The sequence below is a fragment of the Schistocerca americana genome, chromosome X (assembly GCF_021461395.2).
Source record: "Schistocerca americana isolate TAMUIC-IGC-003095 chromosome X, iqSchAmer2.1, whole genome shotgun sequence".
NCBI lineage: Eukaryota > Metazoa > Arthropoda > Insecta > Orthoptera > Acrididae > Schistocerca > Schistocerca americana.
In genome coordinates this window covers 102,742,855-102,768,544 of record NC_060130.1, presented here as the reverse complement: position 1 = coordinate 102,768,544, position 25,690 = coordinate 102,742,855, and the positions used below count along the sequence as shown (strand labels likewise).

General features: G+C 39.7%; 1 protein-coding gene across 2 annotated transcripts in view; it reads left to right on the top strand.

Annotated features, from left to right (window-relative positions):
* Positions 1–25,690, top strand: part of LOC124555625 (TBC1 domain family member 22B) — a 143,260-nt gene that overhangs the window by 3,823 nt on the left and 113,747 nt on the right. For both annotated transcript variants that reach the window (XM_047129597.1, XM_047129596.1), the window contains exons 2-3: positions 8,923–9,169; positions 20,661–20,791. In XM_047129597.1, coding sequence (XP_046985553.1) covers positions 9,108–9,169; positions 20,661–20,791 — 193 coding nt within the window. In that variant the 5' untranslated portion in view covers positions 8,923–9,107. The remainder of the gene's footprint in view (positions 1–8,922; positions 9,170–20,660; positions 20,792–25,690) is intronic.

The window sequence follows — 25,690 nt, the reverse complement described above, 5'->3', positions numbered from 1 at the left end:
TTTCTGTTTTAGTTTATTATATTTATCTTTCTGATCTGTTCGTTCTATCCCGTGAGATTTTTTTTTAAAAAAAAGACAAAAAACACTAATCAGCTACTGAAGCATCTTTATCTTCTATGGGTTGCAGGGGTTACGACCCCTGGGGAGGTGGGTGGGTATTCATGCATGGCTGTCTTCACTTACACGTTGTAGCTACGCAAGGCGTCTAAATTTGTTTATATTTAGTTTGCCCCCCACCCAAAACACCCCATTTCCTGCGCTTGTCCCGTTAGTGTCATTAGGCTTCTTGTGGAAAGTGTGCGTGTTTGTTTTTGTTTCCGCCATATTTGTGACGTCATGGGTCAAAGCAGACGGGTGGGATCGGACGCTTCCGTATTTCCTTTAAAGTGCATGAGGGTTTTGACTGATTGTGGCATTTTATTATATAACTTTAGACTTAGGTGTTTGTGACTGTTGTGTGTCAGTGACAGCCTAGAATACGGTATATCAAGCATGCAGTTATTTCTAGTGCTATGTAAATTCGTTCTCTGTGTAAATTGTATATTTTCTTTTACATATATTAAGCAGTTATACATGTAGAGACTTGGGAGGGTCATTATGTTTAATAGGTTGAAGTGCTCCTTACGGATTTCTCTTGGACCCAATCCTTGTATACATCTAATTACTGTTTTTTTTCCCCTCCATTTGAATACACAGTTTGTGCCTGTTGAAGTACCCCATGACAGAATTCCTTGTTGTAGCTGTGACTAAAAGAATGCATAGTAGCAAATTATCAATAAACTTTTAGTGACAGAATATCTTAGTTTACACAGCAGAATGTCTTAGTTTATACAGCAGGAATATCAATCGTGCAAATTCGCCTGTCAGGTAGCTTGTATGGTCATCCTATGAGAGCCTTTGGTCTATTTTTAGCCCCAATAGTTTGACACTGTGATTCTCTTCTTTCCGTACCTTCAGATTAAAATAAATATCTTCTGTTTTTGTGTTGTTTATACATAAACTGTGTGTTCAAAAGTATCTGGACACCCCCAGAAACATACATTTTTCATATTAGATGCATTGTGCTGCCACCTATTGCCAGTTACTCCCTATCAGCAACCTCAGTAGTCATTAGACATCGCGAAAGAGCAGAGAAGGACACTCCGCAGAACTCGCGCACTTCTAACATGGTCAGGTGATTAGGTGTCACTTGCGTCATATGTCTGTATGCGAGATTTTCACTCTCCTAAACATCCATAGGTCCACTGTTTCCTATGTGATAGTGAAGTGGAAACGTGAAGGGACATGTACAGTACGAAAGCGTACAGGCCGACCTCTTCTGTTGAGTGACAGAGACCACCGATAGTTGAAGAGGGTCGAAATGTGTACTAGGCAGACATCTATCCAAACCATCACACAGAAATTCCAAACTGCATCAAGATCCACTGCAAGTACTAGGACAGTTAGGCGGGAGGTGAGAGAACTTGGATTTCTTGGTCAAGTGGCTGCTCATAAGCCACACATCACGCCGGTAAATGCGAAAGGACACCTCGCTTGATGTAAGAAGTGTAAACATTGGGCAATTGAACAGTGGAAAAACGTTGTGTGGAATGACAAATCACAGTACACAATGTGGCGATCCAATGGCAGGGTTTGGGTATGACAGATGCCTGATGAATGTCATCTGCCAGCGTTTGTAGTGCCAACAGTAAAATTCGGAGCCAGTTGTATTATGGTTTGGCCGTTTTCTTCATGGAGGGGGCTTGCACCCCTTGTTGTTCTGCATGGCAGTATCACAGCTCAGGCCTACAGTACCGTTGAAGAGCAGTTCGGGGATAGTGATTGCATCTTTCAACACGATCGAGCACCTGTTCATAATGCACTGCCTGTGGCGGAGTGGTACCACGACAATAACATCCCTGAAATGGACTAGCCTGCACAGAGTCCTGACCTGAATCCTATAGAACACCCTTGTGATTTTTTGGAACGCTGACTTCGTGCCAGGTCTCACCGACCGACATCGATACCTCTCCTCAGTGCAGCACTCTGTGAAGAATGGGCTGCCATTCCCCAAGCAACCTTCCAGCATCTGATTGTAACATTTGCCTGCGAGAGTGGAAGCTGTCATCAAGGCTAAGGGTGGGCCCACGCCATACTGAATTCCAGCTTTACTGATGGATGGTGTCACAAACTTGTAAGTCATTTTCAGCCAGGTTTCCGGATACGTTTGATCACATAGTGTAATTGCTTAGCAATAAACCACACCCTACATTTTTCAAAAAGTTCATTATTTTTGTTTACCACCTCTTGCATACTCTCACCTGTGGAGATCATGGCCATATCAGCAGCGTATAAGACACTTTTGCAGGCTATATAGTCTGAGAAGTCGTTAACATAGACAATAAAAAGGAAGGGCTTAAGAACGGAGTCCTGTGGAATTCCTCTCTTAATTTTCATTAGTTCTGACCTTTCATTGTTCATATACACTAACTGTCACCTGTTATTTAGGTATGATTTAATCAAATTAAGTGGTTTGTCAGTGGTACCATAATATCCTAATTTTTCTAACAATTATCTCGTGTGATACTGAATAATATGCTTTGCTTAAGTATATGAGTGTTGTACAGGTGGTCAGTTTCCTTTCAAACACATTGTGGATTTCAGTTATCAAGCTTTCAATAGCTTTCATGGTTGATTGATTAGTTCTAAATCCAAACTGTCTGTCATTAAGAAATTTATTGCTCTGAAAATACATGTAAATCTGTGTGTGTGTGTGTGTGTGTGTGTGTGTGTGTGTGTGTGTGTGTGTGAACAACTCTCAATGATTTTGGCCAGTAAAGGGACAATTGATATTGGTCTATAGTTATCTGGTATTTATCTCTCACCCTTTTTGTATATGGGGAGTGTAACTGTAATTTTAAGACAATCAGGGAAAATGCCATCATCAAGGATTTTATTTACAAGGTAGAGTAGAGGAGTTCTAATTTCATTAATTATGGCCTTTATTACAAAGTTACTGAATCCATAGTAGTCTTCTGTTCTAGAGTTGTTCAGCTTGTTTACAGAGTTATTTATATCTGTTGCAGTTATTCTACTCCAATTAAATCTTTTATCTGTTTTATTTTGTGATTGCAACAGAAAAGCTTCCACATCAGTTAAATTGTCACTTTTTGGTACGTGGGCATTTACTGAGTTTATGAAGTGTTCATTGAGTGTTACAATTAATTGGGTTACTGATTTCTTCCTTTCCCATATTTGGCTCACTTTTAGCTATGTTCCGTGTAGCTTTAGTACATTTGTTTTTAGAATTTAAAATATACTCTTCATTTGCTTTCATTTTTGCTGCTTTAATTTTGGATTTGTATATTTTTCTTAAGTTTATATATCTATTCTTGTTTTCTTGACACCTCTTCAATTTTGTTCTTCATCATGAGTAAAAGGATTCTGATTTTATTGAGGTGTGGGGTGTACCACTTTTTTGTATGTTGTGGTTTATGCATATTGCTGGGGTTATATCTCTTAGTAATGAGAGGGCAGTTTACTGTCTAATGTATTTTTTATATTGGATATGAATGCAGAAAAGCTTTAATTTATATCTTTGTTGATGGTTAGTATTCTTGCCCATTCTATTCTACTCAGTTCATTTCTCATTATTTCAGTTTTCTCATCCTTGAGAGCTCTATATGTAGTTAGCATCATGGTATCATCAAGTGTCAGATTTCCAGTTTTGAGCCGTATTCCATCATGGTCAGATAGTCCTAAATTGATGGTCTCCCACTCTACTTGATTCCTGCACACCTCGCTGATTATATTGTCAAGGCATGCCTCCATTCTGGTTGGTTTTCGATTTAAGCAGTGTTAATTTGTTGATCTTAAGATATTTAGGATGTGTACTACAGTTTTTCTCTTTACTCTTACATCTACAGGGTGATTCAAAAAGAATACCACAACTTTAAAAATGTGTATTTAATGAAAGAAACATAATATAACATTCTGTTATACGTCATTACAAAGAGTATTTAAAAAGGTTTTTTTTTTTTCACTCAAAAACAAGTTCAGAGATGTTCAATATGGCCCCCTCCAGACACTCGAGCAATATCAACCCAATACTCCAACTTGTTCCACACTCTCTGTAGCATATCAGGCGTAACATTTTGGATAGCTGCTGTTATTTCTCGTTTCAAATCATCAATGGTGGCTGGGAGAGGTGGCCGAAACACCATATCGTTAACATACCCCCATAAGAAACAATCTCAGGGGGTAAGATCAGGGCTTCTTGGAGGCCAGTGATGAAGTGCTCTGTCACAGGCTGCCTGGCAGCCGATCCATCGCCTCGGGTAGTTGACGTTCAGGTAGTTACGGACAGATAAGTGCCAATGTGGTGGCGCTCCATCCTGCTGAAATATGAATTGTTGTGCTTCTTGTTTGAGCTGAGGGAACAGCCAGTTCTCTAACATCTCCAGATACTGTAGTCCAGCTTTCTGTTGAGCGGTCGCCATCTTAGCATCAACTGACGCTGACGCCTAGTCAACAGCGCCTCAAGCGAACAAATGTACAACTAAATGAAACTTTATAGCTCCCTTAATTCGCCGACAGATAGTGCTTAGCTCTGCCTTTTGTCGTTGCAGAGTTTTAAATTCCTAAAGTTGTGGTATTCTTTTTGAATCACCCTGTATATTAATGTCTCCTGTGATAAATGTTTTATATTGCTTATATTTGGCAGTGAGTTAGATTAATTCAGATACTTTTTCTGTGAATCTCTCCTTATCAGTAGCTGGTTTCAGTAAACTGTTGCAATCATGAGTTTATGAGTGTGTATAACCAAGGCAGATGCTTCAAGAAGTTCTTTAACAGACAGGGTTATGAGGTCTATGATTGAATATTTTAGATTCAAAATTTTATTGATACAAATGGACACTCCACCATGGGCATTGTTTGGTCTACAGTAGCTTGTTGCCAGTGAGTAGCTAAATGTTACAAATAAGCTTATTTCTGCACTTTTAATCCAGTGTTCATTCACACAGAGAATGCCACACTTAATTTCTTACAGGTAGTGCTGTAGTTCACAGACTTCGCATCTCAAGGATTGTACTTTTATTTGTAACAAAAGTAGTTCATTTTTGCTGCAAGGTGGCGCATTGCTTACATTGGGCTTAATTTGATTATTTACTTTAAGTGTGTTTTTTGTATTATGTTCTGAAGCTCTTTGTTTTGACCAAGTCTGACACATTTCAGGCTTGATCAGCCTTATAAATTTCCTTGATCTGGTTCTGAGTTTTGAGACATGTTCTAAATTGTTGATACAGGATAATTTATTATTTACCACACTGAGTATTTTTTGGCCCAGCAGTGTCTTTACTAATCCACTTAGGCCTTGAACATGTCTTGTATGACAAGTTCTTGAGCAGTTACAATTGTCAGAGGGTTCATGGTTGCAACTGATACATTCCTTAATATCTAAAAGCAGTACATTTTTAAACTGTTTGCAGATTGTTTCAAAATACTTGTTAGCTTTGGTTATTTCTCTGTTTACACATGATGATTCAGTTAAATTGTAGTGATGAGGTATTTTAAATAATATAACATTTGTGTTTGTTAACTTGCCCAAAGTTTTCTTCAAAGCTGTTGTTGCTGCAGCTGTTTCATCACGGTATACATCATTGGAACCACCTATAAGAAATGCAAAGTCACTCTTTGACAGATTACTGCAATCTTCAGTGTTGGTGAGGATCTGGTTGAATCTTGCTCCAGGTTTCGCTATGCCTTCAATTTTAATGTGTTTTTAATTGTCAGGGTCTTTGTTTTTGTAGCCATCCCTTTTCTAGAATCATCAGAGTATATTCTGATGTGTGTTGTTTTTTCCCTTGGTATTTCTTGACACTCTGTTCCATCTTGTACTTTATCTGTTGCATTTGATACATTGTTTGTGTTACCCAAATTCAAAATGGGCACCTTCAAATCTGGGTTGCTGCATGATTTTTTGCTATAGTTTTTATTAGATGATTTAAATACATACGCACTTTTTGTGCCACAATCCATGTTGTTCTGTTTCTTTTATTTGGCGTGATTATGTGAATTTCAATATCTTCAAGTCCTTTATAATCGGGTACGTTACATATTTTTGGCCTAATAGTTTTCATCCTACATTCATCACAGTTCCAGTTTTTTATAGTTATCTGCTGTTTGTTTAGTGACGGATGTACTTTCCCACATCAAAAGTGGAATATGTTTCCACATTCCGAGCACTCAACACTGCTTTTCACAGTTTTCTGGTATTTTCGACAATGTTGATTGGTCCTGTCGCCTGTATTTTTACTAGTCAAATTTTCTATTACCACATCACTGTACAATGGATATTCACACCGTTGTTTAAGTTCATCTTTTTTTAGCTTCAACCCACAAATGTCATGTAATAGAAACGTGATAAAATCGTCTTTAGTGTCTTTCCTGTTTACATTTTCATGCATTTTGTCTTTACAACAATTGAAACAGTACAAAGTATTTCGTTTTGGACTTACATTTGCACACTTATAGTGCTAAACTGTTTCACATTTTAGACACGTTATTCCTTTGTCGGCATGTTTTTTCATAATAGCAGTGGGAATATGTCCCATTTTCTTGCAAATATTCAGTGTCGGTCGTTGATGCTGCACACACAAGTTCATCTTCGTATTTTTCAGTGTTCACTCTTCTTCTTCTTCTTCTTCTTCTTCTTTTACTATTGACTTTTTTAATAATATAACAAGCCAGACAAGTATTATCACAATAAGTACTGATTTTTTCGCACACAATGCACTTTTCATCATAATTTGTAATTTTACTTACAAAGCTATTGCACTCGTCATTTTCATTCGGTGCCATCTTGAAGTTTGCCCAGTGCACAGGTTTATACTTGTTTTGTCCACATCCTTGTAAGATGCTATACAATTTCACCCACAGTGTTCGTACAATATTGTAGTTTTACAGTGGACACAAATCTGCAGGTATCAGCAGTTAAATGCAGTTTGTGTTGGATGGCCTGAGGACAGACATTGTAATGAACCTCAATTTATTTGTTCAAAACCCACAAACACTTTTGTATCTTGAACTGCAGTGGGCATGTAGCAGCATGTGAAGGCAGTGTTATGTTGATTGGCAAAATTCCTTCCTCCTTTTGTTTACTCATCCAGGGATCATTTTAGAGTGATGCTGGATTTGTCATATAATAGAATGAAAATAAATATTGCAAAAAATATACATAAACACAAAATAAATAAGTATGCATTTTGAGGGTAGGACAGGTGATCAGCTGGGCCTTTGAAGAAGAACCATCCCAACATTTGCCTGAAATAATTTAGGATAATCTAAATCAATATGGCTGGACAGAGAAAAAATTCCATCTGCAGAATGTGAGGTAATATTTTCAGATGAAGCCCATTTCAACCTGATCTGCTGTGTTAAGTATTCCACATACTATATTTCATCAGTGCAAGGAGTGTGCCACCTTCCTCAAATAATGACAGTGTCATTGCTTTCGTGGAATGTAGCTTTGCCCGACATTTTGTCCATTGCACGTATCTGGGGTATGATTGAAGTTGAAGTACACTTATATTGTCAGCAACTCTTCTGTTGCATTCTGCTGTTGGCAATTTGTTGTTGATGATTGTAACCAGTTGGATCATAGTACATGGTAGTCAGTAAGAATCACTGAATCTAATTATTTCTTTCTGCAGAAGTTACAAATTGGCTACATTTGTTTTTGATATGGAGAGCAGGAAGAAAACTAAATGTGCTGGCAGACTGACCTTTAATATAGCCTGAGGCATAGGTTTTATTGGAGTGTGACAGTTTGCTTGTGAGTTGGTGAAGCCAACAAATCTCTACATGAAAATACAATTTCTGTAATAGATTCATGTGTAGCGCAGGTTCACCATTGCAATAACCTACTTGTGTGTCTTATTTCCGATGTTGCAGAAAATTCTTATGATGTGGTAAAGTTCTAACCCAATAGAACAAAATACCAGCTAACTTTATTTACTAACCATAGGAAATTATGTACACTGACAACTGCCTCATGAATCATCGTATTCAATTTCAATCATTCATCACGTGAGTTGTTCCCAAAATCAGCACACAATGCAACATCCACAAACGTGATCTTCAAGCAACCACTGCTGATGCTATGTGGGCTTCCATAGAAGCTGTGTATATGCCCCAAGAAGAATTCCAGTCATTCCTTGGTTCAATCATGTGTTGTTTTAGAGTTTTTGGTTGGAGCATATGGGTGCTTCCCACCATACTGAATCTTCAGTATCAGTCATTGTTGTTATGATTTATGTATTTCCATTTCTTCATGTATGGTTTAATGCTTGTTTCAATCTCATGTATCTATCTTAGTACAGCAGTTTAATGTATATTGTTACATGTTGACTACATACTAATACGTAAGTGATTAGTTGCTTCTTTTCAAGAACTCGTGTATAATATGGGAAATTGTATGGGAGAAACAATATTAATCTTCTTTTAGACACATTTTTACTGTTTGCTGGACTGTGCACTTCACTATGCTGCCTATTAAGGCCGTATATTTCATTATCGTCGGAGCCAAAGTTGGAGGTAGTAGAAGCTTATCTGTTTGTCAATTGAAATATATTCTGCAATTTATATTTATTTTATATCTGACTCTAAATGATCCAAACTTCTTTTATATAATTTTGATTAGATTGCAGAAAACTTACGGCTTTTATCAGTTTCTCATCCTTGACTGCCACCACACTGTAATATTCTATCCTCTTTGTCACTGTTTTGCTGTTTGTGTTAGGAATGTTGTTACTTTCCTCACCCTGTCATTACCTACCACCTATTCAATTCTTATGCTCCTGTCCTTCCACCATGTTAGTCTGCCCTGTCTTATTTTTTCTGTCATGATTCATAAATGGCACTTTAATGCTTTCCATGTTTCAGGCTTCTGCATCGGTGTCTGCTACTTTCCCTTTGAGTACACTTTAAAATATGTGTAAATAATTATTTAATGGAATCAAAAAGGGGTTATGTCAGTTATCCGTTGCTGACAGCTGAGTTCGTGGTTGGCAATCACAAGATTGCCTGGTTTCCTACTACCTTTCTAATGATGCTGAGTTGAGTGGAATATGGAAGAAGACACAGATGCAAGATCTTTTTGGAAGAAAAATGCAAAAGCTGTTCCAGGAAGGTAAACAGTTCTAAGTGCAACATTATTGTTATCCATAAATTATATTGTTATTGCAAATGAAGCTTGTTTCAGTGTTTTCATTGATTAAAAATCTAAGCTAGGTGACACTTAACTTATTTGCCTTAAATGAGAGGAAGAGCTTTTGATTTGTTTCTCTGTCTACATCTACATCTACATTTATACTCCGCAAGCCACCCAACAGTGTGTGGCGGAGGGCACTTTACGTGCCACTGTCATTACCTCCCTTTCCTGTTCCAGTCGCGTATGGTTCGCGGGAAGAACGACTGTCTGAAAGCCTCCGTGCGCGCTCTAATCTCTCTAATTTTACATTCGTGATCTCCTCGGGAGGTATAAGTAGGGGGAAGCAATATATTCGATACCTCATCCAGAAACGCACCCTCTTGAAACCTGGCGAGCAAGCTACAGCGCGATGCAGAGCGCCTCTCTTGCAGAGTCTGCCACTTAAGTTTATTAAACATCTCCGTAACGCTATCACGGTTACCAAATAACCCTGTGACGAAACGCGCCGCTCTTCTTTGGATCTTCTCTATCTCCTCCGTCAGACCGACCTGGTACGGATCCCACACTGATGAGCAATACTCAAGTATAGGTCGAACGAGTGTTTTGTAAGCCACCTCCTTTGTTGATGGACTACATTTTCTAAGCACTCTCCCAACGAATCTCAACCTGGTACCCGCCTTACCAACAATTAATTTTATATGATCATTCCACTTCAAATCGTTCCGCACGCATACTCCCAGATATTTTACAGAAGTAACTGCTACCAGTGTTTGTTCCGCTATCATATAATCATACAATAAAGGATCCTTCTTTCTATGTATTCGCAATACATTACATTTGTCTATGTTAAGGGTCAGTTGCCACTCCCTGTACCAAGTGCCTATCCGCTGCAGATCTTCCTGCATTTCGCTACAGTTTTCTAATGCTGCTACTTCTCTGTATACTACAGCATCATCCGCGAAAAGCCGCATGGAACTTCCGACACTATCTACTAGGTCATTTATATATATTGTGAAAAGCAATGGTCCCATAACACTCTAACGTCTGTAGACGTCTCTCCATTGATAACAACATGCTGTGTTCTGTCTCACATGGAGTAAGGTCCCTCTTAAGTTTCTGCCTCTACATATATACTCTGCAAGCCAATATACAGTGTGTGGCAGATGGTACCCTTAAGACTACTAATCAATTCGGCTCCTGTTCCACTAGCAAATAGAGCAAGGGAAAAATGACTGTGGGCCTCCGTATGACTCGTCATTTTTCATATTTCATCTTCATAGCCCTTACGAAAAATGTATGTTGGTGACAGTAGAATCATTTCTATAGTCAGCTTCAGATGCTAGTTCTTTAAATTTTCTCAACAATAATGTGCTTTGAAAAGAGCTTCACCTTCCCTCCAGTGATTCCCATCTCATTTCCTGAAGCACCTCTGTAACACTTGCATGTAATTCAAATGTGCTAGTAACAAATCCAGCAACCGTCTTTGAATTGCTTTAATGTCTTCCTTTAATCCGACCTGGCACAGGTCATGGACACTAGAGTAGTACTCGAGAATAGGTCACACTAGCATCCTGTATGCAGTCTCCTTTACAGGTGAACCCAAAATTCTCTCACTAAACAAAAGTAGACCTACAACAATCCTCACATGTTCATTCCATTTCATATCACTCTGCAACGTTATGCCCAGATATTTAAACAACATGACTGTGTCAAGCAGGATACTACTAATGCTGTATCTGAGCATTATGGATTTGTTTTTCCTACTTATCTGCATTAACTTAAATTTGTCTACATTTAGTGATGGCTGCCATTCATCACACCAACTAGAAATTATGTCCAAGTTATCTTCTGTTCTCCTCCAGTCACCCAACTTTGACACAATCCTGTACACTGCAGCATCATCAGCAAACAACCACAGATCACTGCTGACCCTGTCTGCCAGATCATTTGTGTGTGTAAAAAAATAATAGCGTTCCAATCACACTTCCATGGGGCACTCCTGAGGATATGAACACTCGCCATCGAGGACAACATACTGGGTTCTATTACTTAAGAAGTCTTCAAGCCATTCATATTGGGGAACCAATTCCATATGTTTGTACCTTCATTCACAGTCTGCAGTTGGGCACCATGTCAAATACTTTCCAGAAATTTAGAAATATGTTGCTCTTCTTCGTAATTCGCTGTATATCGTGTGAGAAAAGGGCAAGCTGAGTTTTGCGTGAGTGATGCTTGCTAGAACAGTGCTGATTTTGGACATAAGCTTCTTGGTCTTAATAAAATTTGCTAGTTTGCTAAGTAGTTACTCGACTTTGCCTGCAGAGTGGGGAGAAAGCTAGGTCGCATGCCAAAGGTCTCACCTGGTGTAATACTTGATGTGGCAGGTAGCAGGCTTTCTAAACTGTGTCAACAGCAGTGCACAAAAGCCAACTCTCCAATGTTTCTCAAAATATTTTAAAGAAACTACTCAGTATTCAAGATGAACTGCCTATCATTTTGTAAATTGTAATAGTTATTGTGATGTTTCAAAAGTAAGTAAACTACTGCAAGAAATTCAAATAGTTTGCAATGAAAAATTGGGGTTGCTATTAGTTGCACTTGGTACATGTTAGGTCATACATTGGTGCTTATAAAGTGTAGCTAACATTTTGAATTATTCTTTAAATTTTGAAGCAAATCCTTTTCTATCTCCAGTCAAAAGAATATGGATTTTATGTAGCAAAGCCAGAAGTAATATCATAACATTCCTCGTGTCTCATAAATGGTATGAGATATCAAAATGAGGTTTTGTCAAATGGTTGCTCCCTATGAGGAGAGTATTTATTGCAGTATGCAAGTAACTACAAATGTCCAGCTTGACTAGCCCGTAGCTCTCGACCAAGCCCAGTCTGTAATGCTCACACCGTGTGCCACATTTGTCTCTCTGCTGTAGCATTCATCTTATTTACATCTTGAAGGGTCATGAAGTTTGATGTAATCTATCCAAGTGTATAGGCTAACTAAACCTTAAAGAGCTATTTGATTGCATTATAGGCAGTCACATGTTCTTTTACATTTCCATACAAGAGATTGAACAAAATATAATGAAAAGGTATATCCATTCCAATTGCAGCTACCACAAAATATCTCATCTATGTAACAGTCTCAAGAAGCAGGAAGCTTTTGTCTATTATAAACTCTCCGCATCAAATTCAGACTGAAAATAAAAATCAAATAAAATTTATTCATCCTGGACTTACATGAAAGAACACTGTGTAATTTTACAGTAGGTATTTTACAAAAACCTTACCAGTCTATTCTACTATATAAAGACAAGACATTGTTTTATGTTGTTATCAAAAATCTTGAAGTTCTTCACTGATTTACTTCTCATTTTTGCACGATGCTCTAATAGACACTTGGATGGACAGATATACAGGGTGAAAAGTATTTAAACCGACAAACTCTGGGAGGTTGTAGGGGATATCAAAACAAATATTTTTCTGTAATGTCATTTTTTCCTATGAGGATTATTTAAACCGGCAGAGGCCATATTACGCCCTTCAGTTGTAGGCAACTGCTATCCACCAATGTCATAGTGCATTTTCTCTGTTTACTAATGGAGCGATACACCTGGAGTGAGTACACTGATATGGTTGGTGCGTACTACATAGCGCACCACAACAGACGAGCTGCACTGCGGGTTTATCAACAACAATATCCTAATTGCCATATCCCGCATCATACAACCATTGTCGCTGTGTACCAACATTTGCGCGAGACCAGGTCACTTAGCAGATTACCTTGACTGGGACGCCGACGCACGGTAAGAATGCTGCAATTTGAGGAAGTTGTCTTGCAGCATGTGGAGTGGGATCCTTCAATCAGCACTCGTGCAATTGCATGTAACATGGGGATGAATCAGACGGATGTAAGAACAGTCCTTCGAGAGCAATTTTCATGTCCATTTCACTTACGGCGTGTCCACAACCTGGAACCAGTTGATTATCCACCCAGAGCACAGTTTTCGCAGTGGTACCTGTAACATTGTGAAATGCATCCTACATTTCCATCCTCCCTGTTGTTTAGTGATGAAGCAATGTTCGGGCGTGATGGAGTCTTCAACATGTACAATTCGCATGTTTGGAGTGAGGATAACCCACATGCAACAGTTACTAGTGCTCATCAAGTGCGGTTCTTCGTTAAAGTGTGGGTAGGTGTTGTTGGGGACTGTTTAATTGGGCCGTATCTGCTACCTAGGCCATTAAATGGCAGGCACTATTACAATTTTCTCGCCAGAGCTTTGCCAGAATTGCTGGAAGAAGGTCCCGCTCCCTACAAGACAATGCATGTGGTGCCAACATGACGGGGTGCCGGCACATTTCAGTCATTGTGTGCGTCGATTCCTGGACTGACGGTTCCCAGAAATGTGGATTGGCAGAGGTGGTCCTGTACCGTGGCCTGCTCGATCCCCAGATATGTCCCCTCAGGACTTTTTTGTGTGGGGAGAGAGGCGCAAACTTGTTTACGCAACTCCTGTTGCATCGGAAGAGGATCTGGTTGCCCGGATAGTAGCAGCAGCAGGAACAATTCAGGATTCCCCTGGGGTTTTTGCCCGTGTCAGACAGAACATGACCCAATGGTGTAACCTTTGTTTACGTGTCAATGGAGGCATTTGTGAAAATCTACTGTAATTAAAATTGGGTTGTGTTGTCTCTTGGTCATTAAAAAAATAGTAAAGTGTTTGTTGGTTTAATTAATCTGCCGCCAGAGAAATCTTCCTCTACCGGTTTTAATACTCCTCATAGGAAAAAATGACATTAGAGAAAATTATTAGTTTTGATGTCCCCTACAACCTCCCAGAGTTTGTCAGTTTAAATACTTTTCACCCTGTATAAAAAGGAGAAATGTTACAAAATACCTTGAAACATTTTTGACTGATTTACCTCAGATTTTTACACAATGCTTCAGTTTTCTTTCTTGCAGTCAGTTTTAGCTACGAAAGCAGGACATTTAAACCATTTGACAAATTGTTTTTCCCATGTATACCCTTTCAACTCATATATAATTTTAAATAAAATTTGGATACACAACAATGTGCTGTTTTGTTTTCTTCATCACAGTCAATTTTAACAGAAAACACCCCTTCACAGATTAAAACTGTGTGAAATGCTGTCGTTGAAGCTACTATCCTCACAGATGCAGCAGCTGGAGAGGTCTCTCCCGTAGCTTGTATACCAATGATTCCAACTGATTTACCAACTCATCTTAAGCGGCTTCAGATCCCAGTCAAGGTTTTGTTTGCAATAATAATAAACAAGACTCCAGGTCGGGGGGGGGGGGGCAGGAGGGGGGGGGGAGAGAGAGAGAGAGAGAGAGAGAGAGAGAGAGAGAGAGAGAGAGAGAAGGGGGGGGGGCAGATTAGGACGTATTTTCAGTTCTAATACATATGTAGCAATTTCAAAGCATTGCCAGGTCCACTAGTGATGTTTAAGAATTAAAACATCAAAGTTTAAGATTAGAATAAAATCTGTTGTGGAAATTTAACCAAGAACAGCATTCTGATATGTAGTTCCAATAAAGATTGTAGGTTGCCAATGCAACTATGTAGATCTGAAGATGATCCAGGGAGATTGAAACCAGTCATACTGTAAAAATGTGCGGCTGGGACTGAACAATAAATGATGCGTGTATATTTTTTCGTATTGATGCTGAATTCTCTCATGATGAATATGTAGGCTGTAGTTAACTGAGAACATATTGTCCAAAAATACTTCTCCCTCCTGATCTATTTCTTGCAAGTACTTTTTCTCTTCCACTAATTAAAAGTTCACACATTGACACATTTAGATAGTGTCTGTAGCTCTCTGTTGTTATGTCAATAGGTAAAAAAAGTAAATGAGTTGTACTGTGTTTGAAAGACTTTAAGAATTGATGGGAACTGATGTAATTTGTCTGTCTGGATACGACACCGTTATATGGGTAGAATTTTTCTGTTGTAATACTGCACAATCACATGGATAGAGAATCCAAGCACAAATGCTTGTAAACAATACTTGTCTGTTAATGTTGTGAAATATGACACTTGTAATTGTATAAGTACCCAACTGGGAAATGGGTGGATTTTTTATGAATGGTTTTGACATTTTATTGTGTCATGTGAAATACAGAAATAAATGATTGTTGAAGATTTTAATAAAAATTTCGTAACACAGTCTTGTAGAAAAAAGTGATTTTGAGATGCTAGCTATTTACGATTTAGCATCATTGATAATTTTTTTGTCAGTAAGTGGAAACTAAAGAAACACATGACTATCCTGTGGTAAATGGCTTGCCAAATCGTGATGTACAATTAATTACTTTACATATCTTTGATACATGTGCATTTGAGGGAAACATTTTGCAGACAGTGAGTGTGAGTAATGGCTAAACTATAGATTTTGGAGAAATCTTAAAAATGTTGACCAGACTGAAGCTAAGTACGAGTCATAAATTTGAGATACTTCCTTGTAAATCGGTATTAGTTTTAGTAAACAGCTATGAAAGTTAAATTAAATGCTGTGAGAGAAACCTTCAATTACTCCAGGTGTAACATACCGATTTTTCACACAACAATAAATAATTTATACTTTGAACTGAAACACTATGTACATGCAATGAAGTAGCACTTCCTAATGCATGTTAAAGCATGACTACTGCCAAAAGTTTGTACAGCATTAATAATACACTGACTGGAAAAAAATCTCAACATGAAGAATAATTTATGTAGAGTAATGAACTTTTGGGAATACGTTTGTCTAGGTAACATATTTAAGTGATTAACATTGCAAGCTCACAGGTTAATGTAAGTGCGAGATAAGCCGTTGCAATTAGAAATGTTGGTACATTAATAACCAGTGTAACTGCCAGAATGTGAATACAGACACGCATGCATTGCGTTGTACAGGTGCCTGATATAAGTTTGTGGGATGGACTGCCATGCATGTTGCACTTGGTCAGTCAATACAGGGATGGTTAATGCTGTTTGTGGAAGACACTGGAGTTGTCGTCTGATGATGTCCCATATGTGCTTGATTGGAGACAAGTCTGGTGGTGGAGCAGGCTAAGGCAACATGTTGGCACTTCGTAGAGCAGGATGGGTTATAACAACAATATGTGGGTGAGCATTATCCTTTTGGAAAACAGCTCCTGGAATGCTGTTCACGAATGGCAGCTCAGCAGGTCAAATCACCAGATTGACGTACAATTTTGCTGTCTGGGTGTGTGGGATAGCCACCAAAGTACTCTTGCTGTCTTAAGAAATCGCACTGTAGAGTATAACTCAAGGTGTAGGTCCATTGTATCTAGCATGCATACAGGTTGGTTGCAAACCCTCAACTGACCTCTTCCTTACCCAACATATGGTCATCACTGACACATAGGCAGAACAATCTCTCATTAGGAAATGCAACAGACCTCCAATGAGTTCTCACTTGACACCACTGAAGTCGCAAATGACAGTGGTTTGGGGTCAGTGGAATGCATGCTGCATGGCATCTGGCTCAGAGCTGTCCTTTGAAGTAACCAATCTGTAACAATTCATTGCATCACTGTAGTGCCAGCTGCTGTGCACGTTGCTGCAGCAGATGCAGTATGATGTCCCAGAGCTATATCTCGAACATGATGGTCTTCCCTCTCGGTAGTGCTACGGGGCTGTCCGGAGTCCGATCTTCTTGCATCTGTACATTCTCATGACCACTGCTGCCAGCAGTTGTGTGCAGTGGCTACATTTCTGCAAAACTTACCACAGCATAGCCAAAGAAACATCCAGCTTCTTGCAGCTCATTTACACAACCTCATTCAAACTCTGTGAGGTGTTGATAATGCCATCTTTGTCACCTTAAAGGCATTTTTGGCTACCATCAACTCACCACCTCCAGTCTCTAAGGAAGTAACGCTCATGACCGTCACAGTATGTATTTAAAGCAAACCTAACTTGCATGCTCATAGTGATGCTACTAGGACCACTTTCATGCAATTGGTGGTAATTTGAATAGCCATTATCTTTCAGATGTAGAAACATGCCTAACAACTTTTGTTTAACAACTGGTGTTTCCTCATTTCTTGTCCCTACAGCAAAGGGTATGCAAGAATGGTAAGTATGCTTCTTTAATAACACTGATTTTATTATGCACAACTTATTTACAATTAAATCACAGAAAGTAATAGTTCCTGACTCTTTTGGAAATACACAAAATGAAAAACTTCTGGAGGTGGATACCTCGTGGCCAATACAAGACCATCTATGTTTGCCGAATAACTTTCACGTCAGTTGTGGAGAACACTGGTTGTAGGTACGACTGGGAAACACTCGGGTATGAACCACACTCTCATTGTACCTATATATTATCAGTTCATTCACCAAAAACATAATGACTGGTGAAATGGTAAGAGAAGACAGTCCTACATAAGGCAGATCAGAATGCTAGCCGAAAGTCATCAGTAGGTAACAACAAAGTCCGAATCACAGTCCAGGAGAAAACTGTATAGCACTGGGTTGTCATAAATAGGTAGCGGAGAGCTTCCTGTGAATATTGTCTGGTTGACATATGAGAGTCTGGTGGTATGTGGCAGACCTTACATCTGCTGGGGGTGTTTTGCATTGTAACTTGGCGCCAGTTGATGTATCCTTCCACATTGCACCCAAGGGCCTCATCAGATTTATGTATAATTATATCGGGTACTCCATTTAATACTTCTGGCAGGATTACAAAAAGACAACTATTGGTAAGCATACATCTGTATCTGTACTCCGCAAACCACCTTACAGTGTGTGGGACAGAGTACTTTCTGTACTCCTATCACTCCCCCTTTTGATGTTCCTGTCGTACAGGGTGCATGAAAAGAACAAATGTTGGTAAGCCTCCTTATGAGCTTGAATCTCTTAGATTTTACCTTCATGGCCTTCTCATGAGAAGTACATAGGCAGAAGCTGTGTGTTGGTTAACCCTTCCAGGAACATATACTATCAGATTTGTAATAGCAAATCGCACTGTAATGCAGAATGGTTGTCTTGTAGTGTCTGGTTTTAGATGAGCATCTCTCTCATGCTTTCGCTCTTACGGAATGAGCTTGGAGCAAAATGCACTATTCATCTTTGGATCTTTGCTCTGTCAGTCATACCTGGTAAGGGTCCCACACTGAGGAACAGTACTTAAATATCTGTTGAACAAGGGTTTTTTAAGCTACTTCCTTCATGGGTGGCCAACACTTCTTGAGGATTCTTCCAAAGAATCTGTCTGACTTCTGCTTCTTGTATGATTAGTTTTAGCTCGTTGTTCCACTAACATTGCTCCGTATTCATTTGCAATACATAACTAATGTAATTCTTATTTAAGAAACAGAACGCAGCGTGTTACTCTAGGCTGTTGAAGTAATCTGTAGTGAGATGTCACTTCATATGGCTAGAATTAGCTATGATGTGTGTTGCACAAAAATCGGTCATAGTTGTGTATTACTCATTTGTGGTGTACACAAAATTATGTTTATGTCCAAAGATTTCCCTCCATTAAGACTGACATGCAATGGTCTGTTGCTAGGAACTCTTCAATCCACTTTGGTAAATTTAAATTGTGTTTGTAATATCACAGTGCAGAATCGTATCAGATGCCCAATGATGGTCAAGGAAGACAGCATCAACTTATGCTCTGGTATCTGCTGCCTTCTGGGCCTTGTCGCTGAATAGAGCAAGGTGGGTTTTATATGATTGTGGCTCCATGCTGATGCTTACAGAGGAGATTTTGGATCTTCAGAAAGGTCATAATGTTGGTGTTACGGTCTGCAGTCTAAAGATGTTAGTCTGTCCTGGGCAAGCTTCTTCATTTCTGCATAATTGCTGCAGCCTATGTCCATTTAAACCTGTTTGCTGTAGTCAAGCATTGGACTCCATCTACAATTCCCCCCCCCCCCCCCCCCCCCCCCTCTCTCTCTCTCTCTCTCTCTCTCTCTCTCTCTCTCTACCCACCACTACCAGACTGACGATTCCTAGATGCCTCAGGATGTTTCCTATCAACCAGTCCCTTCTTTTAGTCTAGTTGTTCTATAAATTTCTTGTCTCCCCAATTTGATACACCCATATAATCTTTAGCACTATCCTGCAGAACATTTCAAAATCTTCTGTTCTATTCTTGTCAGAATTGTTTGTTGTCCATGCTTCTTTTCGTAAGATCATAATTTGCAAGTATAAAATTTGATCCAGAATTCATGCAAGGCACGGAAAAGTTGTGACTCTAAAAATATGTAATGTCCGTTACCACACGAAACTTCCTGGCAGATTAAAACTATGTGCTGGACTCAGAATTGAACTCGGAAGCTTTGCCTTTCACAGGCAAGTGCTCTACCACGGAGTTTCTTATCAGTGCACACTCCACTGCAAAGTAAAAATTTCATTGCAAGCCATGTCTTTGCAATATCCTTTCTTCTGGGACTGCTATGCTTGTGAGGTTTGCAGGAGAACTTCTGTAAAGTTAGAAATGTAGGAGATGAGGTACTAATGGAAGTAAAGCTGTGAGGATAGGTTTTGAGATGTGCTTGGGTAGCTCAGTCAGTGAACCACTTGCCCGCAAAAGGCAAAGGTCCTGAGATTGAGTCTCGGTCCAGCACACAGTTTTAATCTGCTAGGAAGTTTAATATCAGTGCACACTCTACTGCAGAGTGAAAAATTCATTCATTTGTCATATATTTAAAACCTAATAAATTATGTGTGATTTCCCTGATAGATTAATGTGTGCTTTGGTTAGATGCCAATGGAAGAACAGGAATTCCAAAGAAGCCAATACCTACCATCCTTTGTCTCTCAGTATGTCATTTTCCCAAATTTTTTGTGAAAGGAATGTATGCAAAGGTTGTCGTTCACATTGCAATCATGGGGATAATATGGTAATTACAGTTTGAATGTCCAAAGACATATTCTACTTGGACAGCTATTTACTTATCTCTTCACCTAGCACATAACATTTTTGAATCATCAGTTACCACCACATAGCATCTTCTGAGACTTAAAGAGTTAATTAGTTGTTGCCCATAATGTTATAATAGAGAAATTGTTTTTTGAATACATGTCTTGGTACTCAGTCTGTGCTGCTCATATGCTTTCTTTTCCTTTTTTCTTTTCTTTATTTTATTTTTACCTTCTTGAGATACGTGTTCATCCCCTCTTCTAGTTAAATTCATAGAGAATATTATAGTTTTAGCTAAGTGACAAGCATGTGCCAAAGGATCATGTGCTTGACAACTATACTAATTGGATTGTGAGAAAATTGCTGTAGCAGTGATGACTTTCTTGGTTAACTAGTCAAAATGATACTAAAGTTACAAAAATTGTAAAATAAACGTAAAATAATATTAAGGAGTCTGACATTCATTTTACGAGTTTTAAAAATTGCATTTAGTATTGTAGTATGATTAAATTTTTATGGTACTGTTGTGAAAATCTGGTTATGACATATTCCAGACCAAGCCCCAAAAGGGAGTCCAGACCACAGAGGCAGCGAGGTGCATCAAGCTCAACTTCATTCCAAGATTTCCAAGAAAGCGTCAGTGATGCGTGGGATATAGGTGATGATGAATTTTGTGTTATATCAGGTTTGTTGAATTTTTTTTTATACACCACAAACAAGTAAGAAGAGGCTGTATGCCTTGTTGCCAAGCCTTCCTCTTGGACAGCAGTTTGTCTGCTTGCATGTAAGTGACATTATTTATTGAAGAAGCTTTTCATTTGGCCTCATAATGATGATTGGGTAATGTTCCTGATCCTTCTAAGATCCTTCTAAACAGAAAAATCTGTGGTGCTCCCCATAAATCAAATCTAGGACCTGTATGTAAAATGACATTTCCACCTGATTACTCATGTACAGGTATGCTGAATGATATTGTTTTTGTTTTGAAAATGCTTCTTTTATCATATGTACTGCAATGACTGTGTGCACTTACAAAGGGACACGTCATCACCAATTTCATCCAAATTTATGATATATGCAAGGATTGGTAAAAAAAAAAAAGTGACAGGAGCAGTAGTTCCATATAGAAAGTTCCATTTAGAAAAAAATAGCGTTTTTGGGTCAGGGGAGGCATCGGCCATTTATGTTAGTGGTTGGCACAGGGAGGCATCAGCCATTTATGTTAGCGGTTGGCACAGCAGAAAGAGAGCAGAATGGTAATTCAAAGGTCATGGGATCTAGTCCCTATGCGGAAAATTTTATTTTCAATTTTTCAATTACTTACACTGCAAATAAACCATAGTAGTTCTCAGGACATTGTATTTATTAATATTTTCATAAAAGGAAATGCGAAGGAAATTTTGGAATTGCAAGTAAATGTATAGTTAGGGATTGTGAGGCATACTCAAGAACTTCGTATATAAAATTAAATATATAATTTTACAGTTGATGATTTGTACATGGTGGGACAGTATTCATCGTAAAAACGATGGTAACATTATTAAAAAAGGTTTAGTGCTTGCAGCCGATCATCGTTAGCTTCCATCCACGATATTTCAACTGGACAACTGCCAGCCTTCCTCAGGTGAGCCATCGAAGGCTGACAAAGATGCCCTCCATTCCGCAATATATAGCGTGCAGCGAGTATTCTGCACATGCGTCAAAATCATATTAACAGACAAACCACACCACCTGCCAGCAGCGCCCTCGCTAGTGGAACTGCAGACCTCAGCTGTCTTCAGCGTTGTCAATTGCCGCGGTTATCAGAGTACTCTGACGTCTTCGTCTGGAGCAGATCTTAGAGATGATGGGGTTCCACGCATTATCTAGCTGGTATCCATTGTCACTGTTCAAAAGTTTGTCTGTCATGCGAATTTCCACTGATTCTTTTATGACAGAGTCCCAAAAGGATGTTGCTGTGGCCAAAATTGTTCTCTTGTCATACTCCATTGAGTGTCCAGTGGAAATGCAATGCTCAGCAATTGCAGACTTGCTAGGTTGCAAAAGGCGAGTACAGCATTGATGTTCAGTGCAACGTTCTTCTACTGTTCGCAATGTTTGTTCTGTATATGAAATACCACACTGACAAGGTATTTTATAAATTCCCGCCTTCCGCAATACCAGATCGTCTTTCACTGATCCCAGCAGGTCAGAAATCTTAGATGGTGGACGGAAAATCACTTTCACTTCGAAACCGTGGAGGATTCTTGCAATAGTGAAGAAAATGTTGCCAACAAAGGGAAGAAAAGCTAAAGATTTAGTAGGCGTGCTCTCTTCTTTCTCCACTCCCTGTTTCTTTGGCTTAATTGCAAGTGCCTTGCTAATTTGCCTTGTAGAATATCCATTCTGTTTGAAAAACCCTCTTCAGGTGGGCAAGCTCTTCAGGCAAACTATCTGCATCTGACACTACATGAGCTCTGTGTACCAGTGTTTTAAGTACACTCATTGTTTGCGATGGGTGATGGCAGCTGGACGAATTTAAATACAAATCAGTATGTGTGGGCTTTCGATAAACTGAATGCCCCAGAGAGCCATCACTCTTCCATCTAACTAGCACATCCAAGAAAGGGAGGCAACCATTTTCTTCTAATTCCATGGTAAACCAAATGTTCTCATGAATGGAGTTGAGGTGATCTAAAAACTCCATTAATTTTTCTTCTCCATGAGGCCACACTACGAAAGTGTCATCCACGTAACTCCAAAAAACAGTTGGTTTGAGGGCTGCTGATTCAAGTGCTCTCTCCTCAAAATCCCCCATAAAGAGGTTGGCCACCAAGGGAGACAAGGGGCTACCCCATGGCAACGCCGTCAATCTGTTCAAAATATTCTTGGTTGAACATAAAATATGTTGAGGAGAGAGCATGGCGAAACAAAGCATTGATTCCCACCTGAAACTTATTGCCAATCAGTGCCAAGGAGTCTGCGAGGGTACCTTTGTAAAAAGAGACACCACGTTAAAACTAACTAAAAGATCAGAAGTACTTAGACAGAGAGCCCCAGTCTGTTGATAAAATCGGCCGAGTTTCGTATGTGATGTGGACATTTGCGTACAAATGGCCTCAGCAAAGATTGGCTAAATCGTCAGTGGGGCCCCCAATATTACTCACTACTCCGATGGACGTGGCAATTGACAACACCGAAGACAGCTAAGTTCCGCAGTTCCACCAGCGAGGGCGCTGCTGGCGGGCAGTGTGGTTCATCTGTTAATATGATTTTGACGCATGCGTGGAATATTCACTGCACACTGTATATTGCGGAATGGAGGGCATTTTCGTCAGTCTTCGATGACTCACTTGAAGATGGCTGGCAGTTGTCCAGTCAAAATATCGCGGATGGAAGCTAACGACGACCAGCTGCAAGCCCGAAATCTTTTTGAATATTTAGTTCGCCCGGAAAATTTTAAATTTCACATCGGATGGTAACATTATTTTTCCCACCATTTTACATATGTTGTATGCATTGCATTTTTCATTTACATGATTGTTTTAAAAAGTTTCTATACAAAACAAACTGTTTGTATTCATAAAAAGGTTTTGTCTTACTGCAGTTTCACAGCAAACCACACACAATGCATCATTTCGCGAAAAAAAGGCGAGGATATATGGTGATGTACAATGGAATAAACTTTGACACAGTCTTCTTGGGGTGTGATTTCTTTTTTCCTCTCGATGGGATAAGAGTAGTTTTGAAGCTTCTTGGTCAAATTCATTAGCTGACAGTGAAATTGAACATCACAGTATTGTACTACTGTAATGGTTTTTTTTTTTTTTTTGGGGGGGGGGGGGGGGGGGGGGGGAAGGAGGAGAAGATCACTTTAATACTGCATGATGGCTATCCTTCATCATTTGGAAAAATCTTGTCATATAATTGTGGATTTGCTTGCCTGCCCCGTGAGTCAATTGACAGAAGAAAATTGTTCTCCTGCACATAGGGTTTCATCAAATAAAATTAGGCATTATCTTGGTTTATTTGCAGTGTAAGTAGCATAAAAGTTTCCGCTGAGGGACGCGATCTCATAACCCTCGGATTACCACCCCTGTACTCATACTGCTGCCTGGAAATTACGCTAACATAAATTGCTCATTCCTCACCTGACCTGCACCAGAAATACTATTTTCTTCTAAATTATTCGCCATGTGGAGCTTTCATTTCTGGCCAAGTCTTGCATATAACATAAATTTGGATGAAATCTGCAATGACGAATTGGCATGGTCCCCTTGTTAGCAGAAATGTTGTGTTTGCATATTTACACTTGAATGCAAGCTTAAACTACTTTGGTAGGATTGTGTGTAAACTGTGAAACCGTAAATGAGAACTTGTTTTATCTAGATAACTAGCTGACTACCCAAAATATGCCGAGTAGGTATTTATTTCCATCTTTTGTTAGCCTATCTCCTCCTCCCCTCACTCTCTGACTCCCTAATGGGGCACATGGTTCTTTCGTGAGTTGGTGCGTGGCACACATGGGGCCCTGAGCTATTGCAGTCAATTCTTCCTTCAATGGCTGCATTTCCTTCACCCTGCTCTCCCTCCATATCCTCACTCCTTCGTCGTTTCCATCTCCTTCCCCTCTCTCGGTATTCTGATTTATGTCGACCTGGTTATCCACCTGGTTTCCTGTATTGGTTGCAGTTTTGTTCCTTTTGCCTGTTCTTTCATCCTTTTTGGCGTTTAGGTCCTGACTTGAGGTTTGACCTCCACTTCAAAATTTCCTGTTTTTAGTGTGAGCCAAATGGGGAAGAACTCCCCTCCCTAGCATCTACGATGTGGATTCCTTTGCCCCCTTCCATCCCCTCTCCCTTTCCCACAGTAGCCCCCTTCCACTCTGCTAGGTCACCAGCATGTGTATCCAGTCTATGTGGTGGGGCTGTTATGAACCCATATGGCTGACCCCCATGACAACACAGGGATCACACTACTGATACCTGAGCTGTTCCCTCCACATGTATGCCAAGGAGTGGTTGCTTATCTTCTTGAGCATCGGAACTCCCGGCAATGGCTGCCATGCCAGATGGCTCTTGCTGTGGCTGGATGGTGCCCATGGGGAGAACCCCTAGTCGGAGTGGATGGTATCAGGGCAGATGGCTTGGCACATGAAGCGTATCGAGCTGCAAAAATCTGCCCATTTTCAAATGGCCATCTCTTCGAATGGTGAAGGATCATTGAATGCTGCTTTGTATGACCCAGCAACCTTCCCTTCCCTGGCTGTACCATGGGAGGAGGGCCAGGGCTCGCCCATCTTGGATGAAACCCTTTCCCCATTACCTCGTCTGTACTAGGACGGATGGCGACACATTCAGTGGCACAAGCCATTGTTTTTCGAGGAAAATGTTGGTGAAGTGGAGTCTCTTAGTAAAGATGTGGTCGCGCTCCCTGTTGACCAAAACTGCTTCTGCCATCCAATCCGCAGCTGTTCATGCCTGTGATCATCTTAGCAGTGTCTTGGTGTCTATCACTCCTCACCAATCTCTGAATATGGACCAGGAGTAAATTTTCATAGAGACCTCCTCTTGCAAACTAATCCGGAGCGGTGTGGCATTCATTT